We start from the raw sequence: 24,722 nt of genomic DNA, 5'->3' as shown, positions 1-24,722 counted from the left end.
ACACAACTCCAGGCTTGGCTGTGGGAATATTTATGGAATGGGAGAATCCATAGGGCTGGAAAAGGTGTGCAGGAGAACGAGGAGGGGGAAGTTGTTTTAATGGGGAAAATCACTGGGAGGGCCCTAAAAATAGGTACAGGAAAAAATAAAGACTCGACCTTTCTTTTCCTTGTTCTGTTTGGAGACAAGATGGTGGAATCAGGGAATCATGGAATTATTGAGGTTGGGAAAGGCCTCTAAGACATGGAGTCCAACCATTCCCAGCACTGCCAGGGTCACCATGTCCCCAATGCCACATCCACAGGGCTTTAAATCCCTGCAGGAATGGGGACTGCACCCTGCCCTGGGCAGTTCCAGTGCCTGGCCACTTTTTCCATGGAGAAATGTTCCCTAAAATCCAACCCAAACCTCCCCTGGCACAGCTGGAGGGATCAACAATGGGATCAACAATGGGATCAGGGGATGCTGAGCTGCTCCAGAGCCTGGAATTCCCAGCTGGAATCAGCCCTGGGCACCCCTGACCTGGCTCAGCCTCTCACACCAACCCCATGGGAATGGTTTATCCAGTCCTGCCTTGGGATGGGAATGGTTTATCCAGTCCTGCCCTGCTGGGATTGCTGGGATGGGAATGGTTTATCCAGTCCTGCCTTGGGATGGGACTGTTGGAGCCAGGGAATCCTTGGGGTTGGGAAACATTTCTAGGATGGAATCCAAATATTCCCAGCAGTGCCAGGGTCACCTGTGTCCCCAAGTGCCACATTCACAGGGCTTTAAATCCCTGCAGGAATGGGGACTCCATACTTTCCATGGAGAAATTTTCCCCAAAATCCCCCCTGATCTGCCCTGTCCCAGCCTGAGGCCGTTCCCTCTGCTCCTGTCCCTGTTCCCTGGGCTGTCCCCTCCTGGCAGGGACTTGTGCAGAGCCACAAGGGCCCCTGAGCCTCCTTTGCTCCAGGCTCAGCCCCTGCCCAGCTCCCTCAGCCCCTCCTGGTTCTCCAGACCCTTCCCAGCTCCCTTCCCACTCTCCAGCCCCTCACCACCCTTTCCTTTTCCCCTTTTTGGTGTCTCCCTCACCAAGGGCAATGTTCATTCTCCTCAGGAAGGCCCCAGTGACAGAAGGGATTTGCACAAAATCATCAGCGACACAAACGGTGTCGAACTCCAGGCCCTTGGCTTGGTGCACGGTGCCGATGAGAAAATCTGGGAAAAACAAGGAAAAAAAGGGCCAGTCTTGGCAAAAATAATGGGAAATTTTGTTTTATTTCATTCTGCATCCATTCCCCTTTTCCCAGAGTTAAATCAGGAGCAAAGCTCCTCTGTGGGGAATCAGGGTGGATGAAGGGAATTTGTACCAAGGGAAATTCCTGGTCAGCATTCCAAGCTCCAGCCACATTCCCAAACAGGAATCTTCAATATCTGAGGAATTTTCTTTCCTCAAATTTCAACAGGAATCCTAAATGGGAAGGGCTCCACTTTCCACTATCCCAGTGTCCAGCCTTTGCTTGACCGTTGCAGGGATCAGGGGCAGCCCCAGCTGCTCTGGGAATCCCTTCCCAAAATCCCACCCCAGGCTCCCTCTCCAGGGAATTCCCTCCATTCCCAGCTCTCCCAGCCTGGCATTGGATCCATCCCCACCCCGACTCCTCTCTAGGAAGGGATTTTGGGCTCTGGGGCCTTCACTGGCAATCTCAGCACTCCAGGAAGGGTCTCCCTTCCCTTTGCCATCCCCAACTTCCATAAAAATCCCTGGGGATGGATTCTGAGTGTCCCAAATCCCAGAATGGTTTGGGTGGGAAGGGCCCTTCAAGCCCATCCCATTCCAATGCCACCATCCCAGGCTGCTCCAGCCTGGCCTTGGGCACTGCAGGGATCAGGGGCAGCCCCAGCTGCTCTGGCAATGCCAGCCCAGGCAGGAATTCCTCATTGCCAAGATGCCACCCATGGCTGCCCTCTGGCAGTGGGAGCCATTCCCTGTGTGCTGTCCCTGCAGGCCTTGTCCCCAGTCCCTCTGCAGCTCTGCTGGAGCCCCTGCAGGCCCTGCAATGTGCTGGGAGCTCTCCCTGGTCCCTTCTCCTCCCATCTCTCCAAGCTGCCTCCACAGCAGAAACATCCCAACCCCAAACCCTCCCGTTCCACCTCCGCTCTCCCTAACAAACCACCCCAACGCCCCCAGATCCTTTTCCCAGGATGGAAACCCATCCCGATTTTCTCCTGGGACGTGGCCTCACCTGCCAGGCCCTCCTGGGCCACGTGGCTGGCCCTGATCCTGCTCACCAGCTCCGGGATCCTGTCCCTGTGCCTCTCCACGATGGAGATCTTCACCTCCAGCTCTCTGTCGTCCACGCGCGCCGCGTATTCCCTGAGCCCCGGCAGGCCCTCGGCCTCGGCCCACCTCCTGATGAACGGGTCCTCGATCTCCAGGTGTGCTGCCACAGAAAACGCAATTAGTTCATGCTTTTTAATTTTTATTTTAATTTCTATGATTTATTTCATAGTTTTAAGTTCCTATTTTTTTAATTTCTATTTCTATCTTTCATTAAGATTTTTCCGTCCTGCATCGGTTTCCCTCGTTTTCCAGCTGCTGAAGGAATTTTCCAAGCAGTTCATCTCACAAAAAAGTGGGAATTTTATTCAGGTAATCAGATATTTGTGGGAAATTGGGGAATCTTTTGTTGTCTCTATTAAAAATTTCATCTGCTGTTCCTAGATTTTAAAGGGATGATTTTTATCCTGAATTTTTTCCTGAATTTTACTCCATATTTTAAAGGAAATCCTGAATTTTATCCCATATTTTAAAGGAAATTCTGAATTTTAATCCTGAATTTTATTCTGAATTTTATTCCATATTTTAAAGGAAATGTTGAATTTTATCCTGATTTTTTCCTGAATTTTATTCCATATTTCAAAGGAAATCCTGAATTTTATCCCATATTTTAAAGGAAATTCTGAATTTTAGTCCTGATTTTTTCCTGAATTTGATTCTATATTTTAAAGAAAATGCTGAATTTTATCCTGAATTTTATCCTGAATTTTATTCCATATTTCAAAGGAAATCCTGAATTTTATCCCATATTTTAAAGGAAATTCTGAATTTTAGTCCTGATTTTTTCCTGAATTTGATTCTATATTTTAAAGAAAATGCTGAATTTTATCCTGAATTTTATCCTGAATTTTATTCCATATTTCAAAGGAAATCCTGAATTTTGTCCTATATTTTCAAGGAAATCCTTAATTTTAATGATGAATTTTATTCCATACTATAAAGGAAATCCTGAATTTTATCCTGATTTTTTACTGAATTTTATTCTATATTTTCAAGGAAATGCTGAATTTTATCCTGAATTTTTTCCTGATTTTACTCCATATTTTAAAGGAAATCCTGAATTTTATCCTGAATTTTTCCCTGAATTTATTCCACATTTGAAAGGAAATCCTGAATTTTATCCCATATTTTAAAGGAAATCCTTAATTTTTATCCTGAATTTTAAAAGGAAATCCTGAATTTTATGTTTTAAAGGAATGTTTTAAAAGAAATCCTGAATTTGATTCCATACTATAAAGGAAAGCCTGAATTTTATCCTGAACTTTATTCCATATTTTAAAAGAAATCCTGAATTTTTGTCCTGAATTTTATTTCATATTTTAAAGGAAATTTTAAAAATGGGGCTTTACACCCAAAACAATCCAGGGAAGGGTAAAAATAAATTTTAAAAAATTGAAAATTTGAAAAATTTTAGGAAAAAATATCCCAAATTCTGGGTTTACTTGCACTGAAAATAAGGAATCACTGCGGAAAGCTGGGAAAAGATGCCTGACAAAAATTCCCAAATTTTGGAATTTCTGGAATTAAGCAGCCAAAATAGCCCAGCCCATGATAAAGCCATTAAAAATGAGGTTTCAACTAAAAAATTAATTAGGAAATATAAAATTAACTGGGGTTAATTATGAAAATATAATACATAATTATATAATATGTATAATGCATAATATAAAAATTATATATAATATATAAATTATATGTGATAATTAGATATCAAATTATTATTATTATTATTATTATTATTATTATTATTATTATTATTATTATTATATTACATAATTAAAAGGGTTTTGATTTCCAGCAAAACTAAAAAAATCCTGGAAAAAAGAAGGAAAAGGGAATACTCACAGTTTTTCCTGACATCTGCAGGCAGGCTGAGCTTCCAAATATCATAAATTTTACTCAGGCCAAATCTCTCCAATCCCTAAAAGGAAGAAAAATGTATGTACAAAATTAATTTATAAACCAATGTTTTATTTATGTATTATTTTTGTATGTATTTATTAATATATTTTTATTATTTTATATATATTTATATGCTTTATTTATGTATTTATTTTATTTATAAAATTATTTATTAACAAGATGTTGAAAATAAAATAACATAAAATAAAAATAATAAATTTATTGTATTTATAAATTTGATTTATTCCAAACTGCAGAAGATTTTCCATCCTGAGCACTTCAACCCCTCCTTGAATTGGAATTTGGATATAAAAATGATGGAAAATTTGAAATATCAGTCTAAAATCCCCAAAGATCAGATTCCAAACCTGTTAAAATTCCCAAAATCAGGCTCCAAACCTCTCCAAATTCCACCAATTTTGTTGTTTTCCTGCCCCATCCCTGATAAAAAATGGGAAAAATTATCCTAAAAATGGGATGAGGCTTGCAAGGATTGGAGAGGAACAGCTGTAAATAACAAAAAAAAAATCCTGCTTTTTCCTGAAAATTCCTGCTTTTTCCTGGAATATTCATTGAAAACCTTGGAATTCTTTATTCCTGCTCTCCATCCCTCTTTTCCTTGCCTCATCCCTGATAAAAATGGGAGAAATTAACCCAAAAATGGGATGAGGCCTGCAAGGCTTGGGGAATAACAGCTCTGAATGTCATCCTTGGCCACAAAAAATTCCTGCTTTTTCATGAAAATTCCTGCATTTTCCTGGAATATTTATTGAAATCCTTGGAATAACTTGTTCCAGGTGTCTATCCCTCTTTCCCTGCCCCATCCCTCATAAAAATGGGACAAATTATCCTAAAAATTGAGGCCTGCACAAAGAAGCCTCAAAACGGGACAAGGCCTGTGAGGGTTGGAGAGGAACAGCTCCAAATATCATCCTTGGCCACAAAAAATTCCTACTTTTTCCTGAAATATTTATTTAAAACCTCAGAATAACTTGTCCCAACTGTCCACCCCTCTTTTCTTGCCCCATCCCTGATAAAAATGGGACAAATTATCCTAAAAATGGATTGAGGCCTACACAAAGAAGCCTTAAAATGGGATGAGGCCTGTGAGGGTTGGAGAATAACGGCACCCCAGGGCACAAAAAATTCCTTTTTTTTTCCTGGAATATTCCTTGAAATCCTTGCAGTTTGACTGGGTGCAGTGCCCCTCACCCCAATGACATGGATTTTGGCCGGGGGGTCTCTCCCACAGAATTCCACGGCATCCTCAAACACGTTCAAGTTGCTGCGGGACAGCAGCGCCATCTTCCCTTGCTGGGCTCCCCGCACGTCCCCTGGGGGAGGAATTCCCAGTTAAATACAGCAATCCCAGGAGAATTCCCAGTTAAACCAGCATTCCCAGGAGAATTCCCAGTTAAACACTGCATTTCCAGCTGGAATTCCCAGTTAACCACAGCCATTCCCATTCCCAGTTAAACACAGCATTCCCAGCTGGAATTCCCAGTTACCCACAGCCATTCCCAGTTACCCACAGCCACTCCCAATTGCCCACAGCCACTCCCAGTTGCCCACAGCCACTCCCAGTCCCAGTTACACACAGCCATTCCCATTCCCAGTTACCCACTCGAATTCCCAGTTACACACAGCCATTCCCATTCCCAGTTACCCACTCGAATTCCCAGTTACACACAGCCATTCCCATTCCCAGTTACACACAGCCATTCCCAGTTACCCACAGCCATTCCTACTCCCAGTTACACACAGCCATTCCCAGTTACACACAGCCATTCCCATTCCCAGTTGCCCACAGCCATTCCCAGTTACACACAGCCATTCCCAGTTACCCACAGCCATTCCCAGTTGCCCACAGCCATTCCCAGTTACACACAGCCATTCCCAGTTACCCACAGCCATTCCCACTCCCAGTTACACACAGCCATTCCCAGTTACACACAGCCATTCCCATTCCCAGTTACACACAGCCATTCCCAGTTACCCACAGCCATTCCCATTCCCAGTTACCCACAGCCATTCCCACTCCCAGTTACCCACAGCCATTCCCAGTTACCCACAGCCATTCCCAGTTACCCACAGCCATTCCCAGTTACACACAGCCATTCCCAGTTACCCACAGCCATTCCCAGTTACCCACAGCCATTCCCATTCCCAGTTACCCACAGCCATTCCCAGTTACACACAGCCATTCCCAGTTACCCACAGCCATTCCCAGCTGAAATTCCTGGTTAATTATTAATGAGTATTACTAATATTTCATTAATAATTTACTCAATTTATTATATTTTACTACTAAATTTAACTTTATATTTTATTATTAATTTATCTTTGGAAATTAATCACTATTTAAAATTAATTGTTAAATTAATTACATATTTTATGATTTTATATTTTGCTATAAAATAATTATTTCTATTTTAATGCAAATGTAATAATAGGCAATAAATTGTTTATTGCTTATTATCAATTTAATTTAACCGTTCATTATTTAATATTTATTATTATTTAACTTTATCTTTAATTATTAAATTAATTTAGGTATTATATATAAATATTAATATAACATTGCATTATTAATTTGATATTTATAATATTTTATCTGTCACTATTAATTTAATATTTTATTATTTTACATTTTATTAATTATAAATTCATATTTTATTATTAATTTAATTTCATATTTTGTATTGAATACTAAGACTTCATTATTTTATCTGTTACTATTAATTTAATAATTATCTGTTATTATTAACACATTATTTATCTTCATTATTAATTGAATTTAGTAAATTAATTATTTCTATTTTAATATTAATTCAGTTTTATATTTTATTGTTAATTAAATATTTACATTTCATTATTAATTAAATATTTATTCATTAATTAAATATTTACATTTCATAATTTTATGAGCTACTACTTAATATAATAATTTTTAATCTCTTAATAGTTAATATTTACCTGCTATTATTAATTTAATATTTTCCATTATTAATTACTTTTAGGAAATTAACTAAATCTTTATTTTTGGGAATGAATTGAGTATTTATTTCCAAGCACACAATTTTCAAATTTAAGAATAAATTAAAGTACATCAATTCCATTATTTAATATTTGTTGTTAATATCATTATTTCATACAATTAATCCAATATTTCCCAAGTTAACTAATGTATTTCTCATTTATAATTAAGTTACTAAATTAAATTTATAGTTTAATTATATTTATTATATATTATATTATTTAATATAATATTATTTACTATAAATCAGTAATATTATTTATTAGTTAACATTAACAGTATTTGACATTATAGTAATATTAAGTATTATATTAATATTTGTTATATCAATACATATACCGTACCAATAAAACCAATAATATTATAACAATATAGTAATATATAATAAAATATATAATATATAATGTAATGTAATAATATATAATAATATAATAATATAATCTATAATATGACATAATATATATTATATATAATACATGTTATAATAATATATATTGTATATATTAATAATATACATATAAAATATATAGTATAATGATATAATAAGTATTATGGTATAATGGCAATAATATAATATAGATATAATATAATATCTAATAATATAATAATATATAATAATATATTATATATAATAAAATATAACATTATATATAATATATATCATTATACATACTATATGTTATTATAATATTATATATATGATATATTGTATATATTATATGTGTATTATTTTATATATAATATTATACGTATTATATGTTATAATTTATATATTGTATATAATAATATATAAAAATATATACATTAGAATAATATAATACATAATATGGTATAATGTGGCAATGATGTAATATAGATATAGCATAATAGAATGTAATGTAATGTAATGTAATAATTATTCTGGATTGAATTACTGAATATTTTTTATTTAATATAATGAATGAATGAATGATTCCCGATTGAGTTCCTGGGGAATCCCTGGGGATCTCTGGGGTCCCCCTTCCCAGCTCACCCCTTTGCCTCCCTCCCAGCAGGGTTTTGCTGCGGATCCCTTTGCACACATCCAGGATCGTGGCTCCCACGTAGGCGATCTCGGGGCCGAACCTGAAACTCTGGAAAAACCCCAGGATCAGCAGGAAAACCAGAATCATTCTTGGAATCTCGAAAATTCTATCTATCTATCTATATGGAATTATGGGATTCCCTGAAATCTTCTGGACTGGTTTTTTTTCCATGGAAAAAGCAACAAAATCCCTTCAAAATATTCCTGGAAATCCTGGTCATTGTTAAATCCAAATGATGCCATTCCCACCAATCTCCTGGAAATTTTTTTTCCCTGGAAAAGGCACCAAAATCCCCAAAATACTCCTGGAAATCCTGGCAGCTGGATCCAGCATTCCAGATGTGATCCCCTCAAAAAAGAGGAATCTCCCTGCAACAAGGCCTCAATCCCAACTCCCACTTTTCCACCAACAGGATGGGATCCCTCCACTAAAGCCCCACAACTGCCAGATTCCCCTGAATCCTGGGAAAAGCAAACCCTCCACAGTGCCAAGTTTTCCATGGATCTGGGATTTATCCATGGAAAACGCTGCCCTTACCTGGGTCAGGTAGTACACGTGGGTGTGAGGCACCAGGTACAGGGTGTTGACAGCTCCCCTGAAGGTGTAGATCTGCTGGTGGGGGTCTCCTACCAGGATTTTCCCACAGTTTTGGGATTGCACAATATCCACAATGGCTGTGAGGGGAAAAAATTGGATCATGAAGGAAGAACCTGCTCCAAATCCAAGGGAAAGCTCAATTTGGATGAACCTGTTCCAATTCCAAGGAAAAGTTCAGTTTGGATCATGAGGGAAGAACCTGCTCCAATCCAAACCCAAGGAAAAGCTCAGTTTGAATCATGAGGGAAGAACAGGCTCCCAACCCAAGGAAAAGCTCAGTTTGAATCATGAGGGAAGAACAGGCTCCCAACCCAAGGAAAAGCTCAGTTTGGATCATGAGGGTCCAAATCCAAAGAAAAGCTCAGTTTGGGTCATGAGGGAAGAATCTGCTCCAATCCAAACCCAAGGAAAAGCTCAGTTGGGATCATGAAGGTCCAAATCTAAGGGAAAGCTCAGTTTGGATCATGAGGGAAGAATCTGCTCCAAACCCAAGGAAAAGCTCAGTTTGGATCATGAGGGTCCAAATCCAAAGAAAAGCTCAGTTGGGATCATGAGGGAAGAACCTGCTCCAATCCAAACCCAAGGAAAAGCTCAGTTGGGATCACGAAGGTCCAAATCTAAGGGAAAGCTCAGTTTGGATCATGAGGGAAGAACCTGCTCCAAACCCAAGGAAAAGCTCAGTTGGGATCATGAAGGTCCAAATCTAAGGGAAAGCTCAGTTTGGATCATGAGGGAAGAACCTGCTCCAATTCAAAGCCAAGGGAAAGCTCAGTTTGAATCATGAGGGAAGAACCTGCTCCAAACCCAAGGGAAAGCTCTGTTTAAACGTCAAACCTGAGGGAAAAATTAGTTAAAATTCCAAGTGTTTAGGGTGAGATACTTCCACCACATTCCTGAGCACATGGAAATCCCCTCTGGGAGTGGGAGTGGAGCTCCTGGAATAACTCACCTGGAGTGCAATCCTGGGCTTCATCCACAAAAATGGCATGGTATCCCAAGAGCTGGGGCTTGCTGAGCTGCCAGAGTTTCAAATATCCTGAGGGAAAAAATCAGAAATTTCAAGGACAGGGAAGATCCATCAGGACCTTTAAAAAAAATCCCCCTTTTCCCCTTTTTTTGGTTGTGTTTTTTTGGTTGTTAGTTTTTTTTTGGGGGGGTTTTTTTTTGTTTTTTTTTTTTTTTTGTGACACTTCTGGCTTTGCTTCCTGTTTGGAATTTCCACATTTGGAAGGGTTGCAAAAAATCTCTGTCTCCCTTGGCAGCCCAAATTTGATTATTTCAAGCTTCTCAATGCCCACCAAAAACTCCAAGAAAAAGGTTTTTCCCAGTTATCTCCAGCACTATCCAGAGGAAAGGATGTGCTTCCAAATTTTGGGCTTGATTTTTAGCCATTAAAAAATGGGAATATCCTTAAAATCTGCACGTTTTTATCCTAGTGGGAGCACAAATTCATTTTATGTATTTTATAAATATATATAAAAAGAAAAATTGAGCCAGAGGGATATTCCCTGGTGAGCCATTGGCAGGAAAAAAGGGATTTTCTCCTTCTGGATGCTCAGCCAGAAGCAGGAATAATAAATCCATTGATTTATCCACCTCCAAATCCCTTTTTCCCAAGGGATTTTCCATCTCTTTTACCATCACAAGTCATCTTGTATTTCTTCTCTACATCTCCATCCAGCTTCTTCATGTTGTGCCAAATTTCTTTGGCCTCTTCCACATTGATCTAAAATGAGAAAACAGAAGGATTGGGATAAAATAATGGGATAAAAATAAAATTATGGAATGGTTTGGGCTGGAAAGGGCCTGAAAGCCCATCCAGTCCCACCCCATCCATGGACAGGGACATTTTCCCTATCCCAGGGTGCCCCAACCTTTCCTTGGGCATTGCAGGGATCAGGGGCAGCCCCAGCTGCTCTGGCAATGCCAGCCCAGGCAGGAATTCCTCATTGCCAAGATGCCACCCATGGCTGCCCTCTGGCAGTGGGAGCCATTCCCAAAAAGCCCCAGATCCCTTTTTTCCCATCCCAAGCAGCTCCTCAGATCCACAAGGATTTGGTGAGGAGATTGGCTGGAAGTATTTTTTCGAGAAAAGAGGTATTATCCCTTTTTCCCCCAACCATCACCTTCCTCCCAATCTTTGATTTCTCCTCCCAACCTTTGGATTTTCCTCCCAGTCTTTGATTCCTCCTCCTAGTCTTTTGATTTTCATCCCAACCTTTTGATTCCTCCTCCTCCCAATCTTTGATTCTTCCTCCTGATTTTCATCCCAATCTTTTGATTCTCATCCTTCTCCTCCAAATCTTTGATTTCTCCTCCCAGCCTTTTGACTCTTCCTCCTCCCAATCCTTTGATTCTTCTTCTTCCCAGTCTTTTGACTTTCATCCCAGCCTTTTGATTTTCCTCCCAATTCCTTTGCAATGTTGCACCAGCCTCTGATTTCTTCCAAAGCTCAGGATTGACCCCAACCCTTGACTGAAGGATTCCCCAATCCCAAATTTCAGCTGAACACGGGAAGATCTCTTCCAATCAACATTTTGGGAAGGGGGATGAGCAAGAATTATTTTATAAAATCATGGAATGCTTTGGGTTGGAAGAGACCTCAAAGCCACCCCAACCATGAGCAGGGACATTTTCCACCATCCCAGACCTCCCCAAAGCCCATCCACGAAACCTCAGCAAATTCCAGAGCTCCATCCCAAAACCTCACCCTCTTTTCCTGTGGGCTCACTTGCTCCATGTTTCCATGGGTGTTTTTGAACCAAAGGGGCACGTGCTCCTCAGAGATCTCCTCATCTGAGGAGGAGAAGAAGTTCCCCAAGGTCTGGGACACCGTTTTCCCTCTCACAAACAGGGACTGGCCCTCCCTGTTCCGGAGGAGGAAGCTGATGGAATAAACTGACATCTTGGAGAAGTTCAGCTTGCCTTTCTCTTTGTAGCTGTGCCAGAGGGACAAAAAAAAAGACAAAAAAAGGATAAAAAACAGGACAAAAAACCAACAGGAAACAAAAAAGACAGGGAAAAGAGAGGGAAAGAAAAAGAGAGGGAAAGAAAAAGAGAGGGAAAGAAAGAGACAAGAAAGAAAAAGACAGGAAAAAAAAAAAGGAAAAGAAAAAGACAGGAAAAGAAAAAGACAGAAAAAGACAGGGAAAAATAAAAGACAGGAAAAAATGGTCAGGAAAAAAAAGACAGGAAAAAAAGGAAAAAAGACAAAAAAGAAGTTAAAACACACAGGAATCCCTTTTTTTTGTGCACTATCCCTGGAAAAAGCTCAGCTTTATATCCCAATTCATTCAAATATTGGAGTATCTTTAAATCTGCACAATTTGTCCTGATGGAAGCACAAATGTGTTGATTTTATACATTTTAGAGATGGAAAACTGAGCTCATCCCTGGAATTCCAGAGTGTTTGCAGAGCCAGGGAATGGGATTTCCTTTTTTTTCTAAGTCTTTCCTACCCCCAGCTTAAACGTGCCAGAATTGGACAGAAATTGGATCATGAAAACAGCTCAGGATAAGGAAATTCATCCTCTGGAAAAGGAATTGATCCTCAGGAAAAGCAGCACTTGGAGCATTCCAGTGGGAATGGGAAGTGGGAAAAGCTCACTCCCAGTGGATTTCCACCTCCCTGTGAGGAGCTCCCTGGTTTTGGGGTGCCCCCATGGATGCTAAAACCCCTGGAGCATCCCACTGCATCCATCTGGAAGCCATCAATGATAAATCTCCCCCCATTATTTGTGCTGCCTCAAATCCTGGAGGTTCCCCTCAAAACCACTTCCCCTTCCTCGTCCTTTCCCTGCTCCCACCAAGGGGTTGGAACTCCCCACTCACCGTCTCCCAACGCTTCCAAAAGCCAAGGAGTGGAAGGTCTTGCAGGTGACATTCCTTGGGAAAACCATCTTCCCCTTCTCTGCCACAGCTTTGTTAAAAGTCAGGTAAAGGAATTTCAGCTCCGAGAATTTCTCCGCGTACTTCACCAAGGTCGAGGTTTTCCCTGTGCCTGGAGAGGAGAGGAAAATGGGAACAACATAAAAATAAGGAATAAAATATCCATGGTCAGGAATGAATTATTCCACATATTTTAATTCTTTTTTACACTCCTGCTGTCCCAACTCCAATATTGCACTTCACTCCTGATTTCAGAGAAACAGGGAATTATTTGGGTTGGCATCAACCATTCCCAGCACCTCCAAGGCCATCCACGTCCCCAGGTGCCACATCCACAGGTTTTTAAATCCCTCCAGGAATGGGGTCTCCATCCCTGCCTGGGCAGCTGAGCCAGGGCTGGATAAGCCTTGCATGGAGGAATTGTCCCAATGTCCAACCTAAACCTTCCCTGGCACAGCTTTAGGAACTGCCCACTCCAGTGTGGGTCCCTTTTCCATGTGCTCAGTCCTTCAGGAACTGCTCCCTTTATCCATGTGCTCAGTCCTTCAGGAACTGCTCCCTTACCACGGGGTCAGTCCTTCAGGAACTGCTTCAGCCTGGATCCCTTTTTTCCATGTGCTCAGTGCTTCAGGAACTGTTCCCTTTATCCATGGGGTCAGTCCTTCAGGAGCTGCTCCCTTTATCCATGGGGTCAGTCCTTCAGGCACTGCTCCCTTTATCCATGGTTTCAGTCCTTCAGGCACTGCTCCCTTTATCCATGGGGTCAGTCCTTCAGGAACTGCTCCCTTTATCCATGGGGTCAGTCCTTCAGGCACTGCTCCCTTTATCCATGGGGTCAGTCCTTCAGGAACTGCTCCCTTTATCCATGGGGTCAATCCTTCAGGAACTGCTCCCTTTATCCATGGGGTCAGTCCTTCAGGAACTGCTCCCTTTATCCATGGGGTCAGTCCTTCAGGCACTGCTCCCTTTATCCATGGGGTCAGTCCTTCAGGAACTGCTCCCTTTATCCATGGTTTCAGTCCTTCAGGAACTGCTCCCTTTATCCATGGGGTCAGTCCTTCAGGCACTGCTCCCTTTATCCATGGGGTCAGTCCTTCAGGCACTGCTCCCTTTATCCATGGGGTCAATCCTTCAGGAATTACTCCTCCTGGGGTTCCAAGGAAATCTCTCCTCCAGCACCTGGAGCATCTCCTCCTCCTCCTTTCCCAAACTCAGGATCTGTAGGGCTGTTCCACATTTTCCCACTCCTCTCTCCCCTGTTTTTATTCTGCCTCCATTTTTGGCAGATTTTCCCTAAAATTTGTTATCCCAGAGGCACAAATTGATCCCCTTGGGATCTCTCAATCCCTCAGACAGAGGGATCAGGGAGGGAAGGAGCAGATCGGGGATTGTCCAGGGATTTTTCCAACATTTTGGGCTCTTACCTGCAAATGCCATTATTTTCACTGTTTGGCCAGGCTCAATTTTGTGACTCAGAATCCTCTGCTGTTCATGGGTCAGTCTGACATCAGCCTGTCCACTAAAAACAGGGAAAAAATTCCAATCAACACGTGGGGAAGGAATTATTAATACTTTAAAAACCCCTAAAACAAACCATCCCACTTAAAAGAAATTGACAGGGAAATCAGAGATTGATTGATCCCATCCCAACTTGGTTATTGGGAAAAGGAGAAAAGCATGGAGTAAGGAAATAGTGGAGATAAAATAAAAAGTCTTGGGGAAGATTTTTTAGGGAATATAGGAAAACATCACACACCAACAAAGGAAAATATATTTTTGAGGGACCAAGATGTGCTTTAAGAATGAATTTGGCACCTCAAGCTCATTAAAACCAGTTTTATCTCAGTTAGACCTCGGTGATGGATGAATTTATCCCATTCCCTTTCTCCAGGTGAGGATAAAGAATTGAATTATTTATTGCAGCAGCAGAAAAGAAACCCAGCTTGGATTTCTACATGCCAAGGAAGTGGTAAATTCCTTATAAATAAATTCCTTATTTATTGGGAAAGCTGGGAATGTGTTGGAGCTCTGGATGCTGAGAATTTGAGACTTTCTGTACTGACAGACTCTGACTCACAGGAGAACACTGCATTTGACCAAAGGTGTGGAGAAGACTTCCAAAATTAATTAATAGCAGATTACAAGAGTGTAGTTTAATTAGAAGTGTGTAATATCACCAAACACAAAACTTGAGAGTTTAAAGTTTCAAAATATAGTAATATATATATAAATAAAAGTTTTAAGACAGTAACTAATCCATCTTCTTTACCTTCTTCTTTCTTCTTCATGAGTTTAGATTTTTATGGAAGCTGGGGATGGAGAAGGGAAGGGAGACCCTTCCTGGAGTGCTGAGATTGCCAGTGAAGCCCCCAGACCCCAAAATGCCTTCCTAGAGAGGAGTCGGGGTGGGGATGGATCCAATGCCAGGCTGGGAGAGCTGGGAATGGAGGGAATTCCCTGGAGAGGGAGCCTGGGGTGGGATTTTGGGAAGGGATTCCCAGAGCAGCTGGGGCTGCCCCTGACCCCTGCAGTGCCCAAGGAAGGATTGGGGCACCCTGGGACAGGGGAGGTGTCCCTGCCATGGCAGGGGGGTACTGGTTGATTCCAAACCATTCCATGATTCCAAGACAGACCCAGGAGCAAATTTAAACTCAGCACTCCCAATTTTACAGATCTAAGGCCCCAATCCTGATTTTCCCTGAGGATTCATGGGAAGGTGGTGAGCAGCAGGATCAGCTGTGCCACTGATCCAGCTCCACCTCTTCCTGCTGTGGAATATTTGGGATATTTGCTCCTCTCTCCATGGAATTGCTCAGCATGCACTGCTTGGATCACCTGGGACTCAAATCCATCCTTCCCTCTTGCAGAGGCTGCACAATTCCAGAGGCATTTTCCATCAGATACAAACAGTAGAAAATATTGTAGTGAAGCCTGGAAAAAATAAAGGATAAAACAGGAATTACTGAGAAATAGGAAATAGTTAATAATTTTATGTATAAAATTATATATATAATAAAATTATATATAGTAAAATTATATATATGTATTATATAAATTATATAAAGTTATATAAATATAGTATATATAAAATTATAAATATATAGTTAAAACTATACATAAAATTACATATACATAATATATATATTTTTATATTATAAAATTATATAGAATTATATATATATAGTATATATATTATATATATACTATATATACCATATATAGTTATACTATATATAACTATATATAGTTATAAAATTATATATATAGTATATATATTATATGTGTACTATATATATACCATATATATAGTTATACTATATATACCTATATATAGTTATACTGTAACTATATTTATATATTAACTATATAAATATAATATATATTATATTTATATATAAATATATATTATTTATATATATAATATATAATAATTAATTATATAATATATATTATATAGTTAATATTGACAATGTATATAAAATATATATATAAAATAACGAATTAAACCTCTGCAGCCACTTAAAACACCACCAATATCTTGGATAATTAAAAAAAAAAGCCTCAAGCTCTGCAGGAAATGATGAATAATTTAAAATGTTCTTTAAATAATTCTGCCCTGCCAGGTTTGTATTTCAGGGTCTCCCATGGCAGCATGAGCTGGGATCAGAGTCCAGGGGATAATTCTGCTCTCCTGAGCCACAGTCACCAACAGAGCTGGGGCTGGGGGGCCTTGCAGGGAATTTGGGGCTGATTTGGGCTTTTAAAGAGAGGAAATTTTTGGTTTAGAATGGTTTTAGGGCAGGTTTTTAACTCTGATAAGAATTCTTGCTGGTTTTCACTGCAGAGGGAAAAGAGATCCTTTGGGTTTAGCTGTGTTGACAACAACTGGTTTAAAATTAACCTGGATTCTCCAGCAGGGTTTTCCCACTGTGCTTTTCCCTCTTTCGGGGCAGTTTTGTCCCTTTCTTGCAGCCCTCCAGGACACATTTTGTGTCTCTCACCAAGACTTGGACCCTCAGACTCATTAATTACCACAAACAGCAATCAGGCAATTCCTGCAGGACACATCTCCTCCTTACTCCCAGGAGGAATCCCCACTTTTTCTGGGGAGGTGGAAATTCTAAAATCCCTGGATTTTGACCTGCCACATTTCCTGCAGGTTAGTGACTTTATCCAGCAATGAATCAATCATTAACATCCCAAACAAACATCCCAGTTTCCCTCAGGATGAGCCTTTCCCTGTCCTAGAGTCCCTTAGAACTCACAGCTTCCAGAGCCATCTAATTCCTGGATATTTGCATTTTCCACTCCAGTTCCTTCCCACTTTTCTCTCCAGAAGGATTTCCCTGTGTCCTCATCCTTATCCCCCCTGAAATCCTGAAGGAATCTCAAGGAATCTCTGCTCAGATCCTTTTTTTTTTTTTTTTTTGGGAACAAAAGGATCATGAGGGAAGGAGCTCCTAGGACTTGGAATGAAGTAAAATAAATCAGTTTTGGGGAGGTAATAAAAACATTAAACTGTCATAGCTGAGTAGGAGGAGTCTTTAAATCCTCGTTTTATTTTGGGAAAATTTGGAGTTTTTTGAATGTTGTCTCCTGAAAGGAGTGACAGGATAAGGGGGAGTGCCAGAGGGATGGGATAGATGAGAAATTGGGAAGGAATTCCTGGCTGGGAAGGTGGGGAAGCACTGGAATGGAACTCCTAGAGGAGCTGGAGCTGCCTCATCCCTGGAGGTGTCCAAGGCCAGGCTGGAGATCCAAATCCCCAGGGAACTGGAGGGATCTGAAACTCAAATTTGGAGAGACCTCAGAGCCTCCTCCAGAGCCTCCAGGGGCTCCAGGAGAGACTTTGGGATAAAGGATGGACAGGACACAGGGAATGGCTTCAGACTGGGAACAAAGGGAGATTTAGGATGAGATCTTGGGAAGGAACTCCCAGAGAAACTCCAGCTGCCTCATCCCTGGAACATCCAAAGCTGGATTGGAGCACCCTGGGATGGAATGGGAAACTCCTGACCTGTTGGAGATGGGAATGCTCCTGTTCTGCTGGGATTTGGAGGCATCTGAAACTCAAAGTTGGAGAGACCTCAGAGCCTCTTCCAGGGTCTGAAGAGGCTCCAGGAGAGACTTTGGGATAAAGGATGGAGGGACAGGACACAGAGAATGGCTTCAGACTGGAAAAAAGGGGAGGTTTGGGAAGGAATTCCTGGGCTGGGCTGGAATTCCTAGAGCAGCTGGAGCTGCCTCATCCCTGGAACATCCAAAGCTGGGTTGGAGCACCCAGGGCTGGAATGGGAAGCTCCTGACCTGTTGGAGATGGGGATGCTCTTGTTCCTCATGGCCAGCAGCAGCGTGGCCATGCAGTGCAGCACCTCGGTGACCTCCAGCAGGGCCAGCTCCGAGCGGGGGCTCCGGAAACATTCCAGCAGCCTCTGGATGTCCCCAACGCCGTCAGAGAACAGCACCATGACAGCAAACATGGCCCACATCTTCTCTGCCTGGGCAAGGACAAGGGAAACACAGCAAACAGCTTGGAGCTTCCAGGGAAATCTCACTAGGAGGTGGAAAAATTCAGTGAGGACTGTGAAATCTTAAATTGATGCCTTGAGAAGGCTGAGCTAGGACAGAGGCTGGGCAGAGTTCCAGAATAAAGCAGGGATTTATGGAAAGGATCCATGGATCCCCCTTGGGCAGCACCAGAGCCCAGCCAGGGCTGCACCCAAGATGACCCAAAACGGCCCCAAAATGCACGAGCGCTGCCGGGGTCTGTCCCTGGGATCAGCTCTGCTCCATTTGCACCTTGCACTTCATTGTCCCATTGCAGCTTTAGCCCAGGCAGTCCCACCCTGCTTGTTTTTCTCTCTCCAGCCCACGGGGTTTGTGCTCCTGGGCTGAGATTTGGGGCATTTGTCCTTGGTGCCCAGCTGGAGCAGGAATTGTTTTGTCTCCCTGCTCTGTGCACACAGCTCACCATCCCTGAATGTGAACCCAGCCCCACACACTAAAGCAGCTCAGAATATAAAATAGAAAAGCCAAACCTGAGGCATCATGGTCAGCCCAAATGATCCCAAATAACACCACAGAGGGAGGAGTTTGGGACACAGGAGGGCACAGTGACCTCAGACAAGTTTTAGGATGGGTGAAAAAGGGAGGAGCACATCCCATATTTGCATCCTGTCCAGCTTTACCCATCCAAATTTATGGGAATGGCACGAAGGCAAACCTGGATCTCCCCAGGAATGTGGGCTGAGGTCAGATCCCAGGGCATGGTGAGTGACTGGAGGGGTGATGCCTGTTCCCAAACCACTTTCTGTGGGATTTAGGGATCATTCCTTCCAGCTGTTTGCCTTGATTCCAGAGGAACCAAAACCCATTAAAACACAGCTCCAGAATTCCTCCAAATCCATTTGGTGACAGGAAGCACCACAGAGGCTTGGGGACACTGCAGGAATTTGTTAAAAAAAAAAAAAGCAGAAATAAGAGTGAAATAAAAGAAATAAAAAAGAAGTAAGAGTGAAACTCACCCCAGGCTTGCTGTGCAAATCTGGGAATTTGCTGAGGACACAGAACTGAGCCTTTGGGAAGAGGGGATGGGTTCCCAGCAGCTGCAGAAGCCTGCTGGGATCCACCCGGGCTCCTGTGGATGACACCAACCTGTGCAGGGGGAATAACAGGGATTTGCTCTCCCAGGAACTTGGGGCTGCTCCAAAGCACAGCTGGTGATGCCCACAGCTCACATTAATGCAGCAGGGACCCTCTGAGAGCCACTGAACTCAGCAAAAATAATGTTAATAATTGTCACAAGGGATTGCCTCTGCACAAAGAACACTGCACACAAATCAGTGTTTACCTAACTTTGTATACAGGTAAATTACCAAATACCCATCTTTCAGAAAATTTAAAATATTAATGTAGTCTGTAGATGTTTTTTCAAGCACAGTTTTGACTTCTGCATTCAACCAATCATACTTGCTGTCATAGTTTTACATTAAAAACATTAAAAAAACTGATATAAAGCTTCCAACCATTAAAAAACTGCACAGACCTCTGCGAAAAACACGCAGAGAAAAGAAACCTGGGAACTATGAATAAAATTTTCTTCATGCCCTTTTAAAGTTTTAAACCTACTTTACCTATTTCACAACAAAAAAATAAACACATTAATAATTAACTAGCACCAAAAGCCACCACACTCTTTAATACATTAACCAAAAAATCTTAAAATTAAAAAAAAAAAAATCTGTGATTCTGCATTTTGTGGGAAAAATACAGGCAGGAAGGAAAAGAGTTTGGGTCTGGAAACCAAACCATGCACGAATTGCCTGCATCTCTTCACCTGAACACCCTGATGCCTCAGAAATAATGATTCTTAAATCTTCTCTCCACCTGAACACACTCCTATTAATAAAAATTATACTTAATTCTTAAATCTGCCCTTCACCTGAACACACTGATGCCTCAATAATAATTAATCTTAAATCTGCTCTACACCTGAACACACTGATGTCTCAATCATAATTACACTTTATTTTTAAATCTGCTCTTCATCTGAACACACTGATGCCTCAATCACAATTCTTCTTGAATTTTCTCTCCACCTGAACACACTCATATTAATAATAAAAATGTACTTTATTATTAAATCTGCCCTTCACCTGAACACACTGATGACTCAATAATTTTTCTTGAATCCTCTCCACCTGAATACATTCATGTTAATAATAATTATATTTTATCCTTAAATCTGCTCTCCACCTGAACACACTGATGTCTCAATCATAATTACACTTTATTTTTAAATCTGCTCTTCATCTGAACACACTGATGCCTCAATGATAATTCTTCTTGAATCTTCTCTCCACCTGAACACACTGTCTCAATCATAATTATTCTTAAATCTGCTCTCCACCTGAACACACCCATATTAATAAAAATTAGACTTTATTCTTGAATTTCCTATTCACCTGAACACACTCATATTTACTCTTTTCATGAACACACTGATGCCTCAATGATAATTTTTCTTGAATCTTCTCTCCACCTGAACACGCTCATATTAATAATTATATTTAATTATTAAATTTGCTTTTCACCTTAACACACTGATGCCTCAATAATAATTTCTTGAACCCTCTCCATCTGAACACACTCATATTATAAAATTATACTTTATTCTTAATATTCTTAATAATAATTTTACTTTATTTTTAAATCTGCCCTTACCTGAACACACTGATGCCTCAATAATTTTTCTTGAATTAAAATCTGCTCTTCACCTGAACACACTGTCTCCATCATAATTATTCTTGAATCTTCTCTCCACCTAACACACTCATATTAATAAAAATTATACTTTATTCTTAGATCTGCTCTTCACCTGAACACACTGATATCTCAATCGTAATTATTCTTAAATCTTCTCTTTACCTGAACACACTGATGCCTCAATAATAATTCTTCTTGAATCTTCTCTCCACTTGAACACACTCATATTAATAATTATACTTTATTTTCAAACCTTCACCTGAACACACTGATGCCTCCAACATAATTATTCTTGAATTAAAATCTTCTCTTCACCTGAACACACTGATGCCTCAATAATTCTTCTTGAATCTTCTCTCCACCTGAACACACTCACATTAATAAGAATTATACTTTATTCTTAAATCTGCTCTCTGATGACTGATGACTCAATAATCATTTTTCTTGAATCCTCTCCACCTGAACACATTCATGTTAATAATAATTATACTTTATTTTCAAATCTGCTCTCCACCTAAACACACTGATGACCCAATAATAATTTTTCTTGAATCTTTTCTCCACCTGAACACACTCCTATTAATAAAAATTAGACTTTATTCTTGAATCTTCTCTTCACCTGAACACACTCGTATTAATAATAATTATACTTGATTCTTACATCTGCTCTCCACCTGAACACAGATGCCTCAATAATAATTATATTTCATTCTTAAATCTGCTCTTCACCTGAACACACTGATGCCTCAATAATAATTTTTCCTGAATCTTCTCTCCACCTGAACACACTCACATTAATAGGAATTTTACACGATTGATCCTTTTATGAGGAGGAATTCACTGTGCTGCCCCCACAGCACCCATGTTCATCCCTGCTGTGTTTTCCATCAATCTGAGCAGCTGGAATTTGCATTTCCAGCCCATTCCTGTGCCAGCAGCCACCTGGACAAGAATTCCCAGTTTTGTGGCCCAGAAGAGCTGGAATAAATTCCTGCACCCAGCTCTCAGACTGGAAGCTCCTTCTGGCTGTCTGCAAGTGTCCCTTAGTGCAATTCCATGCCCAGGGGTGGAACTGGATCATTTTAAGGTTCTTCCCAATCCAAACCATTCCATGATTCCAGAAGTTGGATCCACCTTGCTACTTTATTTTTTCTCTATCTTAACCTCTAAACCTTTATTTATTTTAATGTGTCTCTGCTCTAAACTATAAATCCACATTCCTGCTTTTAAATTTGGAAGTTTTTTCTAAGGTCTCAGATTAAATCTTGTGTTTAATTCTAAGTTTTGGCTTACAGCCCCAAAGTTCTGAGAGTTTTTGGCATTTCAGGCTCCAGCACTGTGGATGTGGCACTTGGGGACACGGGTGGCCTTGGCAGTGCTGGGAATGGCTGGATTCCATGTCTTAGAGGCCTTTTCCACCCTAAAGAATTCCATGATTCCAGGATCTTGTGTAACAGAATAAGGAAAGGAAAGTTTTGTACCTCTTTTTAGTGGTTTTTCCTATTAAAATCACTTTCCCTCCCCATTTTCCTGCACATGTCCCAGAAGACAAACCTGGCAATTTGAAGAAATCCCAAAGGCAGGACAAGGTGAGGACGTGCAGGACTCACCTGACCAGCCCCAGCACACAGCCCTGGTGCTCCTGGGCTATGGAGAATTCCTGCAGGATCTGCTCCACCCTCAGCAGGGCTGACTGCTCCCTGCTCAGGAACTGCTGGTAGAGCTTCTTCCAAGGGATGAACTGGAGTGGGAACACAGCAATCACCTCATGGCATCCCAAAGGCAGAAATCAGGGGGGGCTCAGAGCCATGGGGGTGAAAAAGGGAGCTGGGGGGGAAAGGGAGATGGGGAAGGAAAGGGGGGAAAGAGAAGGGGGAAAAGAGAGAGAGGGAAAAGAGGAGGGGGGAAAATGGGGGAAAAGAGAGAGAGAGAAAAAGAGAGAAAAAGGGAAAAAAGGAAGAAAGAGGGAGGAAAAAAATAGGGGCGAAAAGGAAGGGGGGAAAAGGAGCTGGGTGGGAAAGGGAGATGGGGAAGGAAAGGGGAAAAGGAGAGAGGGAAAAAAAGAGAAGTGGGAAAAGAGAAGGGGAAAAAAGGGGGGAAAAGAGAGGGAAAAAAGAGAGAGAAAAAGAGAGAAAAAAGGGGAAAAGGAAGGAAAAGGGACAGGAAAAAAGAGGGAGGACAAAAAATAGAGCGGAAAAAGAAAGGGGGAAAAAGGAGGGGGAAAAAGGAGCGGGATGGGAAAGGGAGATGGGGAAGGAAAGGGGAGGGGGGGAAAAGAGATGGAAAAAAAGAGCAGGGGAAAGGGAAGAGGAAAACAAAGAAGGAAAAAGGAAAAAAAGAGAGAGAAAAAGAGAGAAAAAGGGAAAAAAGGAAGAAAGAGGGAGGAAAAAAATAGGGGCGAAAAGGAAGGGGGGAAAAGGAGCTGGGTGGGAAAGGGGGATGGGGGAGGAAAGGGGAAAAAGAGAGAGGGAAAAAAAGAGAAGTGGGAAAAGAGAAGGGGAAAAAAGGGGGGAAAAGAGAGGGAAAAAAGAGAGAGAAAAAGAGAGAAAAAAGGGGAAAAGGAAGGAAAAGGGACAGGAAAAAAGAGGGAGGACAAAAAATAGAGCGGAAAAAGAAAGGGGGAAAAAGGAGGGGGAAAAAGGAGCGGGATGGGAAAGGGAGATGGGGAAGGAAAGGGGAGGGGGGGAAAAGAGATGGAAAAAAAGAGCAGGGGAAAGGGAAGAGGAAAACAAAGAAGGAAAAAGGAAAAAAAGAGAGAGAAAAAGAGAGAAAAAGGGAAAAAAGGAAGAAAGAGGGAGGAAAAAAATAGGGGCGAAAAGGAAGGGGGGAAAAGGAGCTGGGTGGGAAAGGGGGATGGGGGAGGAAAGGGGAAAAAGAGAGAGGGAAAAAAAGAGAAGTGGGAAAAGAGAAGGGGAAAAAAGGGGGGAAAAAGAGAGGAAAAAAAAGGGAGGGAAAAATTAAGAGAAAAAAGGGAAAAAAAAGGAAAAGGGGGGGGAAGAGGGAGGAAAAAAAGAGGGAAAAATAGAGAAAAAAGGGAAAGATGGAGGAAAAAAGAGGGAAAAATAAGAAAAAAGGGAAAGAAGGAGGAAAAGGAAAGGGGGGAAAAGGAAAGGGGGGAAAATAAAGGGGGGAAAAATAAAGGGGGGAAAAATAAAGGGGGGAAAAATAAAGGGGGGAAAAATAAAGGGGGGAAAAATCCTCAAAGGCTGCAAACAGGGCTGGATTTTTGGGGATGGTGAGTGCCTGCAGAGGTGCTGCCTGTTCCCAAGCCACTTTCTGTGGGATTTAGGGATCATTCCTTCCAGCTGTTTGCCTTGATTCCAGAGGAACCAAAACCCACGAAAACAGAGCTCCAGAATTCCTCCAAATCCATTTGTGACAAAAACCACCACAGACACACCCAGAGGCTTGGGGACAATGCAGGAATTCCCTGGAAAATTCCTGCCAGGAGAAAAGGCTGCAGGGAAAACTCTGCAAAGGGCATTTTATGGAATATTCCAGATTTTTTTTCCATGGATGGGAAGGAATGTTGTTCCAACATGGATTCTGGATATAGGGCTGCAACCTTTGGGCCAGAAGACCAAATAAAAAAAGGCAGGAAATCTAAAAATTCATGGATTGTGGGAAGAAAGATGGGATTTAAAGG

General features: G+C 41.1%; 1 protein-coding gene across 1 annotated transcript in view; it reads right to left on the bottom strand.

The window, feature by feature from the left end:
* Nucleotides 1-24,722, bottom strand: part of FBH1 (F-box DNA helicase 1) — a 34,331-nt gene that overhangs the window by 3,207 nt on the left and 6,402 nt on the right. The window contains exons 4-18 of the mRNA XM_058805023.1: nt 22,687-22,817; nt 19,336-19,465; nt 18,119-18,309; nt 15,647-15,742; nt 14,236-14,330; nt 12,755-12,923; nt 11,634-11,862; nt 10,562-10,649; nt 9,873-9,959; nt 8,864-9,000; nt 8,275-8,374; nt 5,438-5,559; nt 4,169-4,244; nt 2,229-2,426; nt 1,075-1,200 (exon numbers count right to left, since the gene is read on the bottom strand). Coding sequence (XP_058661006.1) covers nt 1,075-1,200; nt 2,229-2,426; nt 4,169-4,244; nt 5,438-5,559; nt 8,275-8,374; nt 8,864-9,000; nt 9,873-9,959; nt 10,562-10,649; nt 11,634-11,862; nt 12,755-12,923; nt 14,236-14,330; nt 15,647-15,742; nt 18,119-18,309; nt 19,336-19,465; nt 22,687-22,817 — 1,975 coding nt within the window. The remainder of the gene's footprint in view (nt 1-1,074; nt 1,201-2,228; nt 2,427-4,168; nt 4,245-5,437; nt 5,560-8,274; nt 8,375-8,863; nt 9,001-9,872; nt 9,960-10,561; nt 10,650-11,633; nt 11,863-12,754; nt 12,924-14,235; nt 14,331-15,646; nt 15,743-18,118; nt 18,310-19,335; nt 19,466-22,686; nt 22,818-24,722) is intronic.

Source organism: Ammospiza caudacuta, chromosome 5 (assembly GCF_027887145.1).
Source record: "Ammospiza caudacuta isolate bAmmCau1 chromosome 5, bAmmCau1.pri, whole genome shotgun sequence".
Taxonomy (NCBI): Eukaryota; Metazoa; Chordata; class Aves; order Passeriformes; family Passerellidae; genus Ammospiza; species Ammospiza caudacuta.
This window is presented reverse-complemented; position numbering and strand designations above follow the sequence as displayed.